The sequence below is a fragment of the Chiloscyllium punctatum genome, chromosome 20, assembly GCF_047496795.1.
Source record: "Chiloscyllium punctatum isolate Juve2018m chromosome 20, sChiPun1.3, whole genome shotgun sequence".
Lineage (NCBI taxonomy): Eukaryota > Metazoa > Chordata > Chondrichthyes > Orectolobiformes > Hemiscylliidae > Chiloscyllium > Chiloscyllium punctatum.
The window spans coordinates 47,191,366-47,213,778 of record NC_092758.1 but is presented as its reverse complement, the minus strand read 5'-3'; the positions used below and the strand labels follow the sequence as shown (position 1 = coordinate 47,213,778).

General features: G+C 36.8%; 1 protein-coding gene across 3 annotated transcripts in view; it reads right to left on the bottom strand.

Annotated features, from left to right (window-relative positions):
- slc23a1 (solute carrier family 23 member 1) overlaps positions 1-22,413 on the bottom strand; it is a 137,607-nt gene that overhangs the window by 53,605 nt on the left and 61,589 nt on the right. For all 3 annotated transcript variants that reach the window (XM_072590869.1, XM_072590866.1, XM_072590870.1), the window contains 6 exons: positions 20,560-20,717; positions 13,753-13,841; positions 11,187-11,254; positions 6,992-7,173; positions 5,898-6,018; positions 1,368-1,524 (listed from right to left, as the gene is read on the bottom strand). In XM_072590869.1, the coding sequence (XP_072446970.1) occupies positions 1,368-1,524; positions 5,898-6,018; positions 6,992-7,173; positions 11,187-11,254; positions 13,753-13,841; positions 20,560-20,717 (775 nt within the window). The remainder of the gene's footprint in view (positions 1-1,367; positions 1,525-5,897; positions 6,019-6,991; positions 7,174-11,186; positions 11,255-13,752; positions 13,842-20,559; positions 20,718-22,413) is intronic.

The window sequence follows — 22,413 nt, the reverse complement described above, 5'->3', positions numbered from 1 at the left end:
ATGCAGTTTATGAGCTCAGAGTTCTACATGAATGCATGCAGTTTATGAGCAAATTACAATGTAACCCTGAAAGTACAAATTCGCCCCACAAAATATATGTGTGAATGTGAGTCTTTGTCTGTCTGTGTGCATGTCTGTCTGTCTGTCTGGGCTGGGGGCTGTGAGTGTGAGAAAGTGTATGTGTGTGTGTAGTGAGTGCAGAGCATATTAAGTCTGTGAGGGGATGCATGTGTGAGTGTGGGACTGTGTGTGTCTCTAAGGATGCGTGTGGGTGTCTGTGTGCACGTCAGTGTATATGTGTGTCCGTGTGTATGTGTGTATAGGAGTGTCTGTGTGTGTGTGAGGGTGTGTGTGTTTAGGGGTATCTGTGTGTATGTATAGTGCAAAGGTGGTCACCTGTAATGTGACATGAACCCAAGGTCCCGGTTGAGGCCCATCCTATGGGTACCGAACTTAGCTATCAGCCTCTGCTCGGCCATTTTTCTCTGCTGCCTGTCCCGAAGTCCACCTTGGAGGATGGTTCTCCTTGGAGGAGATACTCCTACACACACACACTCTCACACACACAGGCACTCCTATACACACATACACATGGACACACATATACACAGACGCGCACACAGACACCCACCCACACCCTTACAGACACACACACTCCCGCACTCACACATGCACCCCCTCACAGACTTAAGATGCTCTGCACTCACCACACACACACATACACTTTCTCACACTCACAACCCCCAACCCAGACAGACACACACACACACAGACAAAGACCCACATGTACACATATATTTTGTGGGGTGCATTTCTACTTGCAGGGTTACATTGTACTTTGCTCAAAAACTGCATGCATTCATGTAAAATTCCATTATCTCACTTTTTAGATTAGAATCAATCTAAACATCATGGCATAGACAGAGAACACAGGGGGCCAACACCTTCAACATATTGTCTAGCTATCACCATTGTTAACAGCTAACCCGAGAATGCAACTTTTTAAAAAAAGGTTTTGTGATTTACGCATGAAAGAAGTGAAACTATCACTGTATTCTAACAGGTGAAAGGCTTAACAGACAATCAATTTTTCAAATTTATAATTTCAGTTACATCACACTGTAAATGTTTGCTATAAATTCTGTGTGTTAGGATTGAGCCCTCCACTACCACCTGATGAAGGAGTGATTCTCCAAAAGCTAGTGTGCTTCCAATTAAACCTGTTGGACTATAACCTGGTGTTGTGTGATTTTTAACTTTGTACACCCCAGCCCAACACTGGTATCTCCAAATCATGACCATGTGTATACGTATTTTAAACTGCACATCATATTTTACATAAAACATTCTTATTTTCTGACACTTACATGGATATGGCATACGAAACCAGGGTGCTGTTGACATTATTTCACCTCTAGCATCTGTTCGGGCTTTGAATCCATGCAGCTCAGGATTTTTTGGAAATACGTCAGTGAGTGTTAAAAGATAGCAAATGAGCCAGACAATCATAATAGCCATTATAATCTAGAAAAGAAAAGAGACAATTATAGCATGTGAATTTTTTTATTCTGGAGTTATAATCCCAAAATTCATAGTAAAAATTACACATCAAGGCACGATTATTGCTAGATTCTGAGTCTCTTTCTCAATGCATTGTACAGGAGTTGAATGGAATATTCCAAAATGTTCAGGTCTTACATTAACTTCTGAACACAATTACCTTGCATTAAAATCATAATTTATTTTGTTTTCTGCAACGTCTTGTGTTGGAAGAATTTGCAATTGTTTTTAATAATATCAACTTTCCTTATTCCTTACAGATTTTGACATCCAGCATAAAGATAAGTTTGTAAAACAATATTTAAATTTGAAGTATTTGAGTCACATTCTCTGAAATCAGAAATATAATAAAATTCTTACCTTGAAAGAAACTAATTAGTGATTTTGGGAAATAGATTGCGCGCAACCTGAAGATTTACTTGGTTCAAGATACAATGTAAAATTTGATTTGCTTTGTATTTATTTAGTACCAATAGACCATAATTTACTGTAGCTGGCAAACAAGTAGCACCATTAATTTGACCTTTTGCCACTTAATTTTCTACAAGATTTTGCATGGGAAGAAAAGAATTGAACAAGCACAGCACCTTCAAGGAAGATTAGAGATTTGGATAATAAGGGACAGCAACTTTGCATCTCCTTAACCAAATTGAAACATTGTTAAATGAAGAGAATGTCTGAACTAGGAATTTTGTATCCACTGTTTTGTTTTTTTTTGTGATTGTTTTGAAAGAACAGAGGAAAAAGAAAAAAATGGATGAAGGGAAAATAAAGAAATAAAAAAGGTACATTTTTAAAATGTCAATCACTATGAACAGCTGAAGGAGTGAAACTCCACAGTTGCGACAGAAAAGTTTGTTTACTCAGTCATTAATTTAAAACCCTGCAGACATTATTAAGAAGGATACTTCAACGGAAATTAAGTTGTTTTTTTTGTAGTTAATTTTATTGATATCCATCCTGCAAGCACAGGACCCTGATGTATCTGAAAAGTGTGTCAGACATTGAGTTCCCACTTTGAGAGATGGTTGAATTATTAATGTTGGACAACAACTTCAAGAACTTTGTTTTCAGTTATCAGGTAATTTGCGCATTATTTGTGTAAAAATAATAGGGTTCACTGTTAATTTTACAAATTACTATTTTGAAATGTTTTAACTTATTTAGATCTCTATGTTAGGCCTTGATTTACACAATATCTCAGTTCTGAATTAATGGACAATCTAAACTCAACTTCTGGGCCTTTCTTGTAGTGATGGGAAATTCAAAATGGAGGCATCTTATATGAGAGCTGCATGATTTCTTGGCCCTGATCCTGATATTTTCTGGGATCTAGCTGCCAACCATCATGTTCTGAGTCATCAGATCTTCTACAAGTCAGGAAGGCACTGCTGGTGTAGATAGAAAATCGAGAGGGTGCCTCAAGATGAAGATATCCTCTAAAGATTTCTAAAATAAATAATGACCATAGCTGCCAGGCTGTCACTGTGGAGGAGGCAGTCAATTAGGCCAATTAAGAGGTTTTTTTTCAGAAGCAATAATGAAATGACCACTAGCTGAGTCAGGAAAGTGGCAGTAACGTACAGACAGCCTCCAAGTAGCAGGCTGAAGGGGAAATTTGTGCAACCTCTCACATATACAACAATACAAGAGTTACAATCATGAAAAAGCCCATAACTGTGACCAAAACCACAAGTGGATTTTTTCTCTTACTATTGGCCCCCATTATCATCCACCTCCTTTAAGGCTAATTTTCAATTTTCAATGTAAGCATTTATACATTGAGGAACCCTTGAGCTCATTATTCTGCCTTAGTAGCAGTACATTCTGCCAGTGAAGCTGTATTTGGTCTTTTACTTTGGGAACACATATACTATCCTAAACTGAATGGTGAACAAAGGCAACCCGTCAAATCACCATTGGCAGATCAATGTCAGAATGAAATGGTGAAAAAAATGGTTCTCAAGTCAAAGACTAATGGTTACCAATAAATATGGGGTTCTAATTTGTTACTCAAGGTAAACTGGAAAATATCCTTGAAAAATATATTCTTTACTAGACGCCTGCCATGACATCTTGGGCTCTCGTGCACGAACCTTACTTTAAGTACTCCCTATGGGAACAACAAAGTTAGATATAGGAAAAATTTTGCTTTACAGGTTTAGGAGATGTGGAGAAGAATCTAAGCAATGTTCCAAAAGGTGACTACTAATGGTCAATGCTAAATCATCATTTGTATGCACTTGCAAAATCAAAATTGCTGTGGTGTTGTAAAATGGTATGCTGATATTTGCTGCTTGAATATGAACACTTGGATGAGCTACTGAAAAGTTAATGTTTGCAAAATTATTTGAGCACATTATGTTCTTCAGTAAACAAACAAATAGAAATTGCTGGAAAAGTTCACCAGGTCTGGCAGCATCTGTGGAAGGAAATCTGAGTTAATGTTTCAGGTCCAGAATGGTTCTGAGGAAGGGTCACTGGACCAGAGACATTAACTCTGATTTCCCTCAACAGATGTTGCCAGACCTGCTGAGCTTTTCCAGCAAGTTCGGCTTTTGTTTCTGCTTTACAGCATTTGCAATTCTTTCAGTTTTTATTTGTGCCCTTGAGGAATCAGATTTTAGGAGTGACAGAGATATGCTCATGTGTTCTGCATTAGCTAGGGATTGTATTGATATTAAAAAAACATATGGCACAACTTTTAATAACAGCCACTGAATAAAACAGTTGACAGTCAGTCATATGCTTCACCACGTTTCTGTCCAAAGTTAATTGAAAAGGAAATGTAGGTGAGTGTTTTACAAACAGCTCGTCAGCCTCTTGGAACTTAAATTACCAAAGACAATATTTCTTCCTATACTATGAAATACATGTAAAATTAGCACCAAGAACAGCTATACTGGTATTAAGAATGTAATCAGGAAAACATCAAGTTGTTTATGACATTCTACAGGAACAGGTCCAATATCCAACATTTGAGTTTTCCTATGGCAAGTAGAACAAATTGTGACTAATGCCTCTCTTAAGACTTTGTACGGAGGGACAATAAACAGCGTCTGGTCACATTTCAGTCCAAATGCCTCTGTAAACACGGGTGTAATTAATCATGTTAGTTTTAGAAAGCCTATCTGAGATTTAGTTATATAAAACCTTAAACTTTACAGGCAATTTTTATTAAAGTTGATTCTGAGTATATTCAATAGAAGGTAATAATTTTAAAAATTGTACTTGGGTAATTTTGTAGTTCCTTTAAATCTATTTCCCAATAGTTTTCAATTATCTAAGTTTTATTTTCTGATGATCAGCTTGTGACAAGCTCTAATTTGTATATTCCGAAACTGAAAAAGACTTCATAATGATTCATTATAGATTTTCTTCCTAACTGCTAGTTCAGCTCACATCCAAGTCCACCTCAACAGTATTCTTAACACCTCCACAATTTGGTAAATTATCAGACTACATATATATTTGATATCTAGTAATGGATGAGGAAACAATTAAATATTAGAAACACTGAAGACAGGTTTTGTCGCCTACTGAATTCAATTCTGTACCTCTCTTTGACAATGGTCTGATATTAAGCCAAACTGTTCACAACCTTGGTGTCACATTCAACCTGGAGACAAGTTTCTGACATCTTATTCATGCCATCACCAAGACCATCAATTTCCTCGTCTGCAATGTTGTACTACTCAGCCCGTCTCACTCCATCTATTGCTGAAAAGCTCATCAGTCTCTGGCTACTTCAATTCACTCTGAGTTGGTCTCTTACATTCTATGCAAGCTTTGAGGTCATCAAAACTCTGCTGTCTGTATCTTAACTCAGAATACATCCAGTCCCATTCTATTTTATGCCTGCATTCACAGACTGATAGGCTCTTGATCTTAAAAGTGCATATCCTGGCTTTCAAATCTTTCCATGACTTTGTCCCTCTCTATCTCAGTAATATCGTCCAGTCCCCCAATCCTTCAAGATATCTGAACTATTTATACAAGGTCTTTTGTGCATCCCTCATTTTAATCACTGCACTTTAGTTCCTTAGGCCTCAATCTCTGAAACGCACTTCCAACATGTGTACCTCGGTGTGTGTGCCTTGCTTTCTGATACTCATTGAAACCTACCACTAAACAATCATTGTGTCACTTACAATTTCTCCTTTTGGAGCTTCATTTTGTACCCTGACTTTGTTTTCTAATTGTACTTTTGAAGATCTCTATAAATACCCTATACAGTCATGCCTGCTATTGGTTTTCAAACACAATGATAGAAAGCAAAATTGGAGGTAGGTGAGAGAGTTATGACCATTTACTTTAAAGTTGAGAGTAATTTTTACCGGAAACATTTTGAATATTTGTATCTTCACTGTTGTACATCCATGTCCATGTTTAAAGCCAGGCATTATGAAATTCACATTGCGCAGATACTGAGCAAACACTACAATCAAAACTATGGTTCTAAAAAAGGAGAAAAGAAGCATTTTACCAATATGGTAAGTATATTAATATTATTTGTAAAGATTAACTTATTCATTGCCTGATATGCTATTAAAGAGAAAGTAGGATTGAAGTCTCATGTGGTCTTCCAGATAAGTATTTACAACAATTAATGATAATTTCATGCTTTACCATTACTGAAACAAGATTTATTTTCAAGATCTATTATCTTACTAGAACTTAAATTCACCAGCAGCAATGGTGGGATTTAAACTAGTGTCCCCAGAGAATTAGCCTATTAGCTCTGTATTACCAGCCCAGTGCCACAATCTTGGCCTGAGAAGTCAACAGTAAAGGAATATATTGCTGTCACCAGATACATTGTGCCCTACTTTCACAATTCCTTCATGAATATGGCGCAATGTCAGAATAAGTACCGCTGTGATATGACAGAATTGAAAACCGTGTCATTCATAAACAAACAGAGTTTATTTGAGAAAGAAGACGATGATTGATGATTAATGCCTTTTGTTGCAAAGCAGGCATTGAAGAAAGATAACAAATGAAGGTTTGCTGCAAAATTATATTCCTCTGCAGTTCCTTTGCACATGCACTTGTTAAAGTAAACATACTTTCTGCTCTGCAGTCCATGCAGAGAATTCATGGTGTGGTCATGAGCAATTTATTGCCGTAGTTTTGTGAAACTTTAGCATTGCATCTCTTACAGTGCTGATATGACATTGCATTTTGTACTACTTCCATAATTATAACCTCTGGGAATGGTATTAGCCAATCAGGTGTTAATCGGTAGAGTCTTACACTAGGTTTAAGATATGGATTTACATGTTCCTTTTCTAGACAGGCTGCAGCATATAATGTTTTTATTTCTCATGTTAAAATACCTGATGCATTATGCTCTAGATTATTGCAACTAATTATTTTGGTCAGGACAATTGTTGATTATGTAGCTAAATGAATCAAATATTGCACTTACAACATGGAAATACCCCAGTGTGATCCAGCTCTTTCCCCAGCTGCTTGAAATACAGACAATCCAATCAGGGAGACTGTAGGGGTGACAGTAAGTGGTCCAATGTAACTAAGAAAAGCTCCTGGAAGGCCCACAAAGCCAATCACCACTTCAACCAAACTGGATATTATAATTGCACCCTGTATCTGTATCGAGGAGGAAAAATATGGTCAAAACTACGGTCAACATCAAATAACATGGTTGGCACAAAAATTATAGCTTAATACTCAAATTGATGCGATAACATCAATATAACTGTACTTTGTTAAATATACCATAATATCTTACTGCAGTGTATTGTAACTGACAGACTAAGTTATCAGAAATGGTTGACTTTTATGAAACAGTTTTTCTGCTAGTGTTACAGACAATGGAATTTTGCCAGTTTGAGTGGTGTGGGTAAAAATGAGAATTTGGGAGAATGCAGCAAGAATGGAAAATTGAGATTTAACACCATGAAAAGAGTGAAATTTCCCTTCAGATTATAATAGCTAGATCAAAATTTTGTTAGGAAGTAACAAGGACTCAATTTCCAGACATTATTAATTAATCTCACCTCATTTCTATGCAATACACAATCCTCCTTGATATGGATGATAAACTAGACAATGTCAATTGCTAATTTAAAATTCTGAGCAGCGACATATGTTTCTGCTACAAGCCATGGCACTGACCCTCATTCAGCAGTGTCTCACGGCATGGTCCATGGGAACCTCCAACTACATGGCGTCAATGTGGAATTCACCAGTTTCCTCATTTACCCTCCTCCTACCTTATCCAAGTTCCAACCTTCCAACTTGGCATCACCTCATGACCTGTCCATCTTTGTTCCTACCTATCCCTTCTACCCTCCTCTTCGACCTATCAACATTCCCTATCTCCATCTATTTATCGTACTCCCAGCTACCTTCACCCCAGACCCAGCCTCCTCCTATTTATCTCTCCATCCCCTCAGCTCACAAGCTTCATTCCTGATGAAGGGCTCTTGCCTGAAATGTTGATTCTTCTGCTCCTCGGATGCTGCCTGACCTGCTGTATTTATCCACCATCACACTCTCTACTCTGATCTCCAGCATCTGCAGTCCTCGCTTTCTCCTTATGACTCATTGGGATTTATCCTTCATAGGATGCTTTAAGTAATTGCACTCGAGGTATTGATCAACACCAATTACTAATAATTGTAGCCAAAAACAGTTCACAGTAATACAAGTCAAAGTATCACCAGCAAGCAACATTGTGTTCAATTTGGAATTTAAAAAGTAAAACAAGCAGTGTTTGGAGAAGGCCCATACTTCAAAAATCTCAATCCTTTTCAATCTTAAGAAATAGTGCAAAATGGCCTAACATCTTCGTATCAGCTCCAATGAAACCAACAGTTCAATGTACTCCAAGGCTGATCCATAGACAATGGGTAAAGATCAGTTAAAAACTGTAAGTTTAGTTGAGTTTGCCATAAGTGGGTGAAGTGAACTGGCGTAGTAATTTTTGGGATCGATCTATACAGATGGAGCCTCTAACCCTAACCCTATTGCAGACTTCCAAGCAGATATTTCAGAATACACAAGATTCTGATGGGAGGACTCATCATCGTGGTTAACTATGGAAATTGGAGAAAGCGTCAGACTTAAAGAAAAAATATTTGACTGTGTAAAATTAAGTAACAGGTAATTAGATAGAATATAAAAAAAAGTACAGGATGACTAAACGGTTAATCAGGAGAAAGAAAACTAGTTAGGAGTGTTAAATGAATAACAAGAGTCACTACTGGTATTTAAAGGAAAATAATGAGTTAGTCATCAGAATGAGAATGAAGAGTTATTAATAAATAATAAATAAATGGAAGATAAAAGAACAAATATTTTACTTGTCTTTACTATAGAGGGTGTAAAAGAAAGTCCAGTAATAGTCTGTAAGTAGTTGCAGTAATGCAACAAACCTCATTGTTTAATTAACGAAATTCTTCTCGTAAGAACAGCAAGGTGATTTACCTCATCCATGCTACATCACTTTGGGTTGAAGGAATCCACACATAAAACAGCTCTGACTACAAAAGTAATCGTCATAATAAGGTGGAATGAAGAGAGGAAATTAATGAAATTACAGTAAGTAAAGAAACAACTGATGAAGGTACAGGCTGACAAGTCTCAACATCTGGATGGACTTCATCCTAGGATTATGAGTGACTGCTAATAAGGTAGTTGATGCATTGGTGTTAATTTTCCAAACATCCACTGATTAAGGAATGGCTCCATCAGACTGGAAAATTGCAACTAAACCCTTCCATTCAAAAAGTGAAGGATGCAGCAAATGGGAAACCATAGCCCAGTTACCCCAATATCAGCCATGGGAAAGGTCATCCTTCAAGAGGTCAGAGCCTTTGAATGGTAAAACTCAAGATAATCAGGAGGAGTCAGCATGATTTCAATGGGAAATCATTTTTAAGCAAAATTACTAGATTTTTTTAAAGGAGTAGCATTAACTGTGGATGATGGGAGCCTGTTGATATATTGTACTTGGATTTCCAAAAGGTAGTTGATAAGGTACCACAGAAAAGACGACAGAGCAAAATAAAAGCACATGCATAGGAGGCAACATATTAACATGGATAGATTAGTCAGATAGTAGGAAACCCTACGCACACACACAATCAGGCAATCACATAAAACAGCTAAATCTGATTGGAGGGATGCAAATAGTAGAATCCTACAGTAGTCTGTATTTGGGCCTCAACATTTTACAATTTATCTCAACAACACAGATGAGGGGAACAAAGCCATGGTGGATATACTTGCATACTTATATATCCATCTTTATGGTAGAAGTAAACACAAGGACTTTGCAGTTTGGATATCTATAAATTGAGTGACTGAGCAAATATCAGGCAGACGGAGTATAATATGTGAAAATGTGTAGTTGTTTACTTTGACAAAAAGAATGAAAAATAGTAGAGTAAACAGAGAATAATACAGAGCAGAGGGATCTATTTTCACAGCATGTAATCAAGAAGGTTAATAGATGCTACCATTTTGTATGAGAAGAATTGACAATAAAAAGCAAGGATGCTGTGTTTCAAGTATGAAAGGCATTGGTGAGACCATGTCTCAAACACTGTGTACAGTTTTGATTTTATTTAAAGGAAGATTGTAAATGCAGTTTAGAGGAGGTTAAGTAGATTGAAGAGAGTGAGTTGTCTTGAGGATAGCTTGGACAAGCTGAGCTTATTTACTTTGGACTTTAGGAGCATAAATGACTTGATTGAAGTATATGGAGACCCTGAATTGTCTTGACAAAACGCATGTTGAAAAGTTGTTTCCTCTAATGGGTGATTCCAGAGCTAGCGGGCACCGTTTTCTAAGTTTACATCACATTTTAGTGTAAAGGTGAGGAAACATTCTCAAAGTGTTCTGCCTTTTGAACTTACACCCTCAGAAGGCAGTGGCAACAAGGTCTTTGACTTTTTTACAGCAGAAATAGTTATGATCTTTCTTGTTAGATAAATGAAACAAACTTTATTGAGGGAGAAAAGAATGTGGAATTCAAAATGCAAACAGATCTGCCCTGGCAGGTTGAAGGGCTGAATAATTTGCTTTTGCTCCAGTTTCATATATTTATACAACAGATTGATTTTATATATGAATGTACATTTTTAGTGCAATCAAATCAATGTAGAGCAAAGTCATCTTAAACAGAATATACGCATGGAATTTCATTACCATATGTACTTGAGTAATAGTCACTTTTTTTGACTATTTTTAAAGGTTAAATTTATTGGGTTGACTATTACATGGATACTACTTTTGAATGGCTGAAATTTAAATGAGATATATGGAAAATCTCAGATTTGTTGGCCAAAAGTAGCAGGTTGACTCCTACATGAGATTCACTATTACTCAAGGGTAAACAGTACTTTAATGTTTACACTGGTTCCAGCAGTTAGACATTTCGCTTTAAATTTAACAACGACCACCTTCTGTAAAGTCCTTCCAATGGGGAAAGTCAAGTGAGGTTTTCAACCTTCAATTATATTCCAAAGAAGGTTTGTAACAAAAGCAGACATGGATCTGAACAAAGGTTGGACTATAAGGGAAAACTGAGACTATATCCTACCAATGCATGTTCTAAAATTATTTTTTAAAAAGTTACACTTCTGGTGCTTTACTTCTCTGATCCGTGGATGCCATATATGAGTAGTGTTGAAAGGCAAGGTCCAGTTTCCATAAATCTCCTCTGTAAAAGTAAAACAATATACAAAAAAGTTAAATTTCAATATGGTTTCGTAATTAATTGAATGGAATTTTAATTTAATGGAATGCACTGCTTGGAAATGTAGTGGGCCAGGTTCAATTGAGGCTTTCAAGATAGCAATGGTGATTATTTGGATAGAAATGGTGTGCAGGGACATGGAAAAGGAAGGGTATTGCCACTAGACAATTACACTAGGCTGAATGGCGTTTTTCTATACCATTATAGAATAATAGAATTGTAACTGTTAAGTAATGTTCAAAATTACCTCTGACTATAAATGTATAAACCTGAGACAGCAACTCTTATGAAAATCAATAGTTATTTTTGTCAGTGGCTTATTTTTAAAATACAGCTTTAACTTTGATGAAGAAACTGATTGCTACATATCTGGAAATCATTTCTGTAAATATCAGAGTCCAAAGACTTTTATATGGAGTGTGAAGGTGATGTATTCCAGAGTATCCTGCCTAAAAGTGTGATGGAAGCAGGTTATATTGTAACTTCTAAAAAATAAATTGAAATGTATTTAAGAACAAAAAAAAGGACAATGGTGCAAGGGCAGAGAGCAATTAGATAGTTTTTTCTGAGTTAGAACACAATAAATTGCCAAGGCTTTATTTTTCATCCTAAAAGTGAGATACTTTGAATGCTGGAGATGAGATATAAAAACTGAAAATGCTGAATTCAGTTGATCTAGCAGCATCTGGGAAGAGAACAGAAGTTTTAAGTCCAATGTCCAACTTGTCTTCAGAAGGTTGTCATATTGGATTCAAAACATTAATGTTTTACTCTATTCATACTGTTGCTGGATATCTGCTTAGTTCCTCCAGCACTTCATTTTCATTCCTTTGTATATATTTTGTATTAATTGAATGTTGACTTCACTGGCTAATGGCAGCTCATATTTATACTTGTCTTGCATGATACATCATATGAAGTTATCCATATCTTATATTAATTGGAAAAGTTGAGAGTCTTAGGTACTAAATCATATTTACTCAATATGATACCTTCCTTAAGACCCCAACATATTTCAAAACTTACATTGAATTGTCAAATATAACACATTATTCAGATGCAAAAGTCCCAATAAGGGGATTTGATCAGACTTTTAGCAGTGATATGGTGTTAAACGTTATGGAGACAAGGATGAGTAGTCATAAAAGAGAAGATTGCAAGTTCAAAATGTTTGAAAATAGATACTAATTTTTCTCAATAGCCAATAAGTATCTGACCACAAAATCAGCACAGTCTAGTAATGGTCAATGGCATACAAATATGTCATTTGTAGGGAGGGAGTGGGGCAAGAAAAGAAATTGCATAGACATTTAAAGTAAAGTCACTCATCAAGACATGAACTTTACTTCAAGTCAAACTATCAACACTTCATGTTAGGCAAAAAGCTATAATTTGAATAAGATTTTACTTGGCAGAAACTGCCCTTTTTGCCCAGTTTCAATTACATGCTGGGCATATTTCAAAAACTACCTCACCACAAATAACATTTTCTAAATTTATTGATACCAAGATTTGCATCCACCCAATTTAAAACCAAGATTTAAACCCTTTGAAATGAAATGTATAGCAATAATATAGCAAATCAAGTCATATATTAAAGACTTCTTGTCAAACTTTTTAGAAATTTAGTTCCTCTAGCTAAGCGGTGCTACAACAAAATCATATCAATTTCACTTAATGGATTATTTGGATGCATTACAATAGCAAGTTTTGGGAGCAACATAGTAGTTGGCCAGCGATAAATCAATGAGGCCACTGTATTCAAATGTTCCTCATTCAGAGAGGGATGTAATAATAGATGTAACAATGGTACAAAATGATTAAATATTCAGTCAAGGAGAAATAGACAGGAGCCTAGAAATGAGATTTGCGCTATCAAGTTAAAACACCCATAAAAAAAACAGATAAGAATTATTTATATTATGAAAGTAGCATATTGACTGATTGTGTTGAAATTCTGACCACCTTTGAAAATGCATTTAATATTTGGGGTGGCACGGTGGCTCAGTGGTTAGCACTGCTGCCTCATAAAGCCAGGGACTCGGGTTTGATTCTGGCTTCAGACCACTGCTTGTGTGGAGCTTTCACACTCTCCCCACATCTGTGTAGATTTCCTCCCACAATCCTAAGATGTGAGGGTTAGGTGAGTTAGCCATACTAAAGTGCCCAGGGATGTGCAGGCTAGGTAAATTAGCCATGGGAAATGCATAGTTACAGGGATAGCTTAGGGGTGGGATGCTCTTCAAAGGAGTGATGTGGACTCGATAGGATGAATGACCTGCTTCCACACTGTAGGGATTCTCTGATTTGTTTCAGTTCAAGCATTGTCAAAGCACACAAGTTAAATACAAAATACATTGTGTAGTGTTAAAATTCATATTAATTGATTAGACTGAAATATATAAAATGGCATTCAAATATAGGTTTTGCTCATGTAATTTATTTAAATCTAGTTCAAGTACCTTCACTAGGACACTTCCATTTGTCCAATGCAAGTATCGCTCTGGCAGGAACAAGAAATGCAAATGCACTTGCTTGAAATAGGGGAAGCCTAGGCAAATAAAAATTTAGCAAAGTTAGCATATTCAAACAAGATGTATGTTTTTTTTTCCGAAATGGCAAAAATTTGTGAAAATGAAAATGTATGGCATGATATCCTAGGCAATTTGTGGATCTAATGGCAAGCTGAACTTAAGACATATCATGGTCCCCTGTATACGAGGCCAGAAAGCCAAGGAGAGCTCCAGCCCAAATCAGTGACAATTGCCTACCTGACATTAGGACTGTCCCTTTCAAGGTTAGAAATCCCACCTCCAAGAACTACCAGCCAAATCAAAGGATAGTGGTTCTGAATCCCAGCAGTGGTTCTAGAAGCAGACAACATTGTTGGAATTTCAAGCGAACAGCAGCATTAAAGCTGTCCTGCAAACAGTTAAGTGAAGTCCATCTTGCCCAGGCCAATAAGGAGGTTGGCAACAGCAAAATAAGGAAGGTGTATTTCTGCAAAGATGACCCTCCATTGGCCATGGGATGTCCATTTAGGATCACCCACACTTTATCTGGGACATGACTTATGCCACTATCATTACTTTGGTGATTTTCCCTTGTGTCAAACATAGAGTGCCACAGTTGAAGGTCACAAATGACATCTGGTTTAGGAGACCATCCTCTACTTTGCAACTGAGAGAATTACATGGACTCCATAAGGTAACAATTAGTCTACTCACAAATCCCCTGACTCATGATAAATATTTAGGATATTAATAATAATTACATGAAAATGTGAATTGTTTCAGAAGAGTCTGTATCGAATTGTTGAGTGAAGATCAAGTCAAACTAAATTTCCTGTGTTTTTTGAGGTGGTAACAGAGAGGATTACAAAGGGAAAAGCTGTTGAAGGGGTGTGCATGGACTTGCAAAAGGAGCTCAATACAGCGCCACACATAGATTTGAGGAAAGTCATGGAATAAAAGGAACATTATCAAGATGGAAACATAACTGTTTTCAGAATAGACAACAAAGTAATACTTTATGGGTATTTTTCAGGTTGCAGGAAGGTTTATAGTGGAGCATCCCAGTGGTCAGTATTGGGACATTTGCTTTTCATGAAATATAAATAAGGGATATAAATCATGGTGTGCATGGGACAATTTCAACATTTGCAAGCAACTTGTGAGGACTGTAAACTTTAAGAACAAGGTAGAATTAAAGAATATTGACAAGTTGCTGGATTGGTTTGATAGGTGGCAAAAGAAGTTCAACATGGAGAAGTCAGAGGAAATCACTTTGGTGGAAAGAACATGAAGAGACACTATACAATGAAAGGATAAAATAAAATAAGGAACCGTGGTTGTTGGAAATTTTAAACAAAAATAGAAATTCCTGGAAAGACTCTGGCAATATCTGTGGAGAGAAAGCAGAGAATCTCCTGAAGAAGGGTTACAGGATCAGAAATGTTAAATCTGCTTTCCTTCACATTTTATATACATTATATATAGTTCAGACCTCAGCTGGAGTACTGAGTCCAGTTCCAGGCACCACACTGTAAGAAGGACATGAATGCATTGAAGAAAGTGCAAAAGAATGTTATTAGAATGGTTCTAAGGATGAGATATTTCAGTTATGAGGATAGATTGGAGAAGTTGAGACTAATTTCCTTGGAGAGTGGAAAACTAAAAGGAGAGTTGATGGAAAATCTCAAAATCATAAAAGATCTGGTCAGAATTAATAGGGAGAAATTGTTCGTACCATAAACAGATTAAAACCATACCCCTTTGTTCTTGAAGTGTTTTGCGAAAAAAAAAAGCAAATGTGAGGTGAGAAAAAGCTTTTTGCCCCCACACACATCAAGTAATTAGGGTACAGAATGAATGACTTTTAAGTATTGAGGCAAGTTCATTTGAGGCAATCTAGAGTTGATTGGATGATTATTTAAACAGCAACTTTGTTTTAGCTAAAAAGCAAGGGACTGACACGAAGTTTGAATACTCAGAATCTGTGAAGACATGTGTAGAATAGCCTCCATCTGCATCGTAACAATTCTGAGATTCTGATCCCATGGGCCTAATTAAATTCTGTGTAATAAACTGTAACAACTTGTTGCTGAGCTTGGAATATATTGTGCAAATGAGCTGATAGCATGGACATTCTCAGATTAAGAGGCTGGAGGAAAGGTGAAATTCAAACATCCACATCTCTGACTGGAAGATGTTAATTGGGTTATTTGTATCAATTATAGTAAAATGATTCTTAAAATGTTTGAGAGGTTAGTACAACCAAACAGCTTAAAAAGGTTGTGTGATCAATATGGCAGAATGGCTAGAAAATAATCAAATATTAAATGTACATATGTTAGCACCATGTTGTTATTCTGTCATTTTATGTATGGTAGGTATATTATGATTCAGTAATAGCATGCTTGAGATGTATACAGTAACGGTGGAATAGTATAATAATTGGAAATGAACCAATATTTATTGTGCACACACAGGATTGAGGATTGTGTTGAGATCCCATTGAGAATCAATACAAGTGGATCACAAAACAAAAATGATCATATTGAAATGTGTAATATTTCAGTAAAGCCCAATGTACTCCCACGACTGCAAAGTCTCAATAAAAACCTGATTCTGCATTGTTATCTGTAAAGTTTGTATAATCTGGTGTTAAATGAAATAAAATTTTAAGTACCAATGAGGCTTTTTGTCTTCTTATATAAAACTCATTGTATTAGAGCACAAATCATAGCTACACTGCTGTTGTATGGGTATCAACATAATGCTCCTATTCTTGGCAACTAATCTCAATATTACTTTAAAGTTTAGGGCCTACAAAAGTCAATCTTAAGCACCACAAAAATATTATGATAAAATACTGCAAGTTTGGACTGTAAGAAAGAATGTAAGTGCTAATGAGATGTTTGGGCTGAATTTTAATTTATCTGAATCACTGGCCGTAGGAGAAACAATAAATTCAGATTAGATTCCCTACAGTGTGAAAACAGGCCCCTTAGCCCAATAATTCCACACCGACCTTTGGAAGAGTAACCCATCCAGACCCATTCCCCTACATTTACCCCTGACTAATACCTAACACCATGGGCAATTTAGCATGGCCAATTCATCTGACCTGCACATCTTTGGATTGTAGGAGGAAACTCACACAGACATAGGGAGAATGTGCAAACTCCACACAGACAATTGCCCAAAGTGGGAATCGAACATGGGTCCCTGGCACTGTGAGCCACCATGCCACCCACAGGGAAGCTGTAAATCAGGATTCCAAAAGTTTCCGACATGCCTTGAGAAAGCCGAATTTTTAATCAATTTGCTGAAGCAGTCAGAGGAGGAGATTTCATCTAAAATAAAATATTAAGAACAGATCTGTTTAATCTGCCACTATCTGAAAAGCAGAAGTTCCAGGGACAAGATAAATTATTATTTTTTTGATGGTGGATTAGTGTTAGGCCTGCAGGATGATTTTTGGTATGCAAATATCATAACTAATGATAAGAAAAAATGGATTCTAATTTGGGTACTGCAGATATATCAGTTCTTTCAGATGCTGTGTAGTGCTTAAAGCCTTAATTTCTCTAACATCTGCAAACTTCAAGGTGCCTAAGCTATCACAATAACAACATGGGAGCAAATACAGGCTACCTTCCCTACGAGATGGATATAAATAGTAATGACAGCTTAATAACAAAAATGCTGCACTTGGAGCATGAAAAGCAATATAAATGCAGACCTTTCTTTTTCTTGCCCTTTCTTCCTTCACCCTGAGGGGAATTGCTGCAATTGCTGACTCAGCTGACATTAATATTTCCACTGGTCAAGCAACAACTGAGAAAACAAATCCTAAAGTATAATGTTTCACAAAACACTCTTCTGTGTTTTGTATTTATAGATGTATAACTGCTTTTTCTTTTTAGGTTAAAAACAAGGAGTGCAGATACTGGAAACCAGAGTTTAGATTAGAGTGGTGCTGGACAAGCACAGCAAGTCAGGCAGCATTCCAGGACCAGGAAAATCGACATTTCGGGCAAAAGCCCTTCATCAGGAATAGAGGCAGGAAGCCTCCAGGATGGAGAGATAAATGAGAGGTGGGTGGGGGTGGGGAGAAAGTAGCATAGAGTACAATAGATGAATGGGGGTGGGAATGGAGGTTATAGATCAGAGAGGAGGGCGGGAGAAAGTAGCAAACAGTACAATGGGTGAATGGGGGTGGGGATGAAGGTGATAGGTCAGAGAGGAGAGTGGAGTGGATAGATGGAAAGGAAGATAGGCAGGTAGGGCTGAGCTGGAAGGTCAGAACTGGGGTGAAATGGGGGAAGCGGAAATGAGGAAACTGGTGAAGTTGGAATTGGGGTGAGGTGGGGAAGGGGAAATGAGGAAACTGGTGAAGTGCTTTTTCTTTTTGTCTGCTGCCTGCAATTTGATGGTCAGATACCGTATGAAGACACAAAGGAAAACAAAGCTACAGTCGAAATAATGGGTTTCACTTAAATATTCAATAGAGTTAAAATGAGGTAAGTAATTATAGTGGTGTTAGGGAATTTTAAATATCGAAAATACTGGATTTAAGAAAGAGAAAAGGTAGATTTTTGAGAAGATAAGTTTTGAATGAGATTAAATGATACAATGTCATTAATGTTTGATTTGGGAATAGGGGTTGCTGAGCAATCCTTGGGATCCATTTGACTGTATTTGCTACTTGATATGCTCTGAAGTGCTGAATCACAAAAGTGTCTGTCACAGGTTTTACCTTAGGCATATTCTGGATATTGGAAATAAATTTCATGTATATTGTTAATTTAGAACATTAATACAGAACTTCTCACTGTTTGCTCAAAACCTTAGAATCTTGGGCTTTTATTCTCTTCAGATTTTGTGCATTTTCATACTTCGTGGACTTAAAAAATGTGACTGATCTACAGCCAAATCATGACTTAAATTTGATGGTATCCTCTGGAATTGTAACACAACTGTCCAAACTGGGGATGTTGGCATACGTAAACAACAAATGGATGCCCAATTGACTTCTGGTACTTCAAATTAAAAGGAAAGAACAGTAACCAGGAAATCATAAGTCTCCTGTCAACACACAAAGAAGTACTGACTATAATTGAAGAGTAATGTTTTGTTTATACAATGCTGTCGGATATCCAGAATTCCAACATGAATGCAAACTTATTCTTATAAGATTTGTCAGGCAGAAGATTCTAAAAAGAATGACTAGATTCTGCAACAGTAAACTGTTGTCCTGGAAGCAGCTCACCGAATTATCAAACAAATAGAAGAATAAAATATAGTGTTGCTGTGTGGTTATTAAGGAAAACAACTCCAATAACATCTCAAAACCTGTGTCTCATAATTAAAATGATCATTAAGAATCCAAGTGTATTATTGCTTAAATATCTGCTAAAAATAAGACCATAAGATCATAAGACCATAAGCCATAGGAGTATAAGCAAGGCCATTCGGTCCATTGGGTCTACTTCACCATTAAATCATAGCTGATGGGCAGTTCAATTCCACTTACCCACACTCTCCCCGTAGCCCTTAATTCCTTACGAGATCAAGAATTTATCAATCTCTGCCTTGAAGACACCCATCATCCCAGGCTCCACTGCACTCCATGGTAATGAATTCCAATGGCCCACCACTCTCAGGCTGAAGAAATGTCTCCTCATTTCCATTCTAAATTGACCCCCTCTAATTTTAGGGATGTGCCCACGGGTTCTACTCTCCCTGCCAAATGGAAACAACATCCCAGTATCCATCCTTTATAAGCCATGCATTATCTTGTAAGATTCTTTTAGATCTCCCCTTAACCTTCTAAATTCTAATGAATACAATCCCAGGACCAGCAGCTGATCATCATATGTTAAAGCCTATCGTTCCAAGAATCATCTGTGTGAATCTCCACTGGACAACTCCGGTGCCAGTATGTCCTTCCTGAGGTGTGGGGCCCAAAATTGGACACAGTATTCTAAAAGGGGCCTAACTAGAGTTTTATAAAATCTCAGAAGCACATAGCTGCTTTTATATTCCAACCCTCGAGATAAAAGACATTACATTTGGTTTCTTAATCACGGACTCAACCTGCAAATAAACCTTTAGAGAATTCTGGACTAGCACTCCCAGATCCATTTGTACTTTGGCTTTATGAATTTTCTCACTATTTAAAAAATTGTCCATGCCTGTATTCTTTTTCCAAAGTGCAACACCTCGCACTAGCTTATGTTGAACTTCATCAGTCATTTCCTGGACCAGTCTCCTAAACTGTCTAAATATTTCTGCAGCCTACCCACCTCCTCAGTACTACCTGTCTGTCCGCCTAACTTCATATCATTGGTGAGCTTCACCAGAATGCCCCCAGTTCCTTCATCCAGATCATTAATATGTAAAGTGAACAGCTGCGGCCCCAACACTGAACCCTGCGGGACCCCACTTGTCACCAGCTGCCATTTCGAAAAAGAACCTTTTATCCCAACTCTCCACCTTCTGTCAGACAGCCAATCCCCAATCCATGCCTCGAACACCATGAACCCTTGCTTTACTCAGCAGCCTCCCATGAGACACCTTATCAAATGCCTTTTGGAAGTCCAGACAGAAAATACCCACATGTATTTTTGTATTCATTCGATAATGTATTCTTTCATTAATTTTCTCCAACTTTATAAATTAACAGATAGTAGAGTACAAACATTGAGATTTTAAAACAAACAAAGATATTACATTATATGTATAATTATAAATGTTACAAACCTGCATCCGAATGTTGTCTGAATAAGAGTTGTAATTCCTACACATGTGAAGATGGTACCGATCAGCTGACTAACTGTGTGCTGATCTTTTGCAACACAGAGTGCTTCAGCCAGAAGGAAAGGTACAGCTATGGTCCCACTAAAACAAGTTAAATAGTGCTGGAAAGCCAAAATTAAAAAAAAAATCTTTATTTATGTTTCACCCAGGTGATTGAACAAACAAAATTACTTCAGATTGTCATCATCATGTTGATATATTGTCTATTGATTTTCAAATACCATTGTCTGATTTTAGCAATTGGGACTTCCATAGACAGAAATATTTTAAAAGGAAAAGGGATAAAACATTGACTTAAAATGGCCACAATAATCACCTAATCTTACAAAAAGCTTAATGAAACCGACATAAAGTAAATAAAACTATGTGAACTGAAATGAATATTTTTATTGTAAGACAATTCACCTCATCAAAAGTCTTCATTCTCCCATTTTGATTTATGCTTAAGTGAGAGACTGGCTTAAGATTGACATTTAAAATACATACAGATGACTACATTTGTCTATTCAAAAGCTATGAGCACTTTGTTTAATCATGATGGGCAACGTAGCTAATATCATAGGCATGGTGGCATGTGTACCTAGGTTCCCATAGGAATGGCGAAGAATGCAAGTTGAAAAACATGATGACTATGACAGCATGAATTAGCAGTCTTAGGATGACAAGCGAATAAGGAGAGATCATTAGCTTCATGGTGACGACAGACGTCTCACACGAATGAGAAGAAAGATATATTCAAAGCATGCATAGGAAATATTGATAAGAATGTCTGATATAAGTGTTAAGGTGGTCAATGACAAGAGAACTGTAAAGACATTGAATGAAATATGGGAACTAAGATCATAAATTGGCATTCAGACTGTATAAGCAGAAATCTTGGTAGAGTTTGCAAAGAATTTCTCTCAGCATATGTTTGTAAGATTAAGTCTGTAATAGCTTAACTCAAGGCTCAAAATGACTGTTTGAACATTTACAATTATACCTTGATGGGAATTTTCACATATTGAAGTCTAAACTTTGTATACGATTAGCAAACATAAACAAAGTTCCACAGATAGGTTGGAAAAACAAACTTGTATTTAAAACAAATGCCTGTAGTAGAAAGGAGTAATGGATTTCGACACTAGAACCAGCAAGGGAGTGAGAATCAGTTCTTCTGCTTCAAGCAGGAAAAGCATCTGGTGACTGCACTGATGGGAGAGAAACATCAGAACAGAGGATTAAAAAAAGGATACCTGCAATATTCATGGTTCCTGATGATTTAAAGGTATCAATCAAACAACCATGGTCTCAGGTTAAAGCCCTATACCTCACAAATACTTCAGGACCTTAAATACTCCTTTCATCTTTCTTTTTATACTGGACACTAACTCATTTTATCTTTGCTTGCTGTCACAACTTTATTATTTCTACCAGTCATTTTTTCGGGTAATAAAATGGTGCTTTCTCACAAGAAAACCTCTTAATTGGCTCATCATTCTGATTTTAAAAAGTTAACTACCTTTTAATTGGGGAATAGTCTGGCTGCATGCTATAAAAGGAATATTGGGAGGAATTTTATAGAGTTCAATTAGTGTGAAATATAATGAAATTTATGGCAGAACAACACAAGAATTGTGATAAGGCCTCTTTTGACATTGTGACTCTCATGTCATCTTTTATACTTTTGACAAGTGGCATGGCGAGTTGCTCACCAGGCAATGATGAGTCGCCTAACAAGTTGGATTACAGGTTGTTAAATGCCTTCATGACTCAATTAGCCTCATTAATATTCAGCTACTCACCTTACCAAATGTG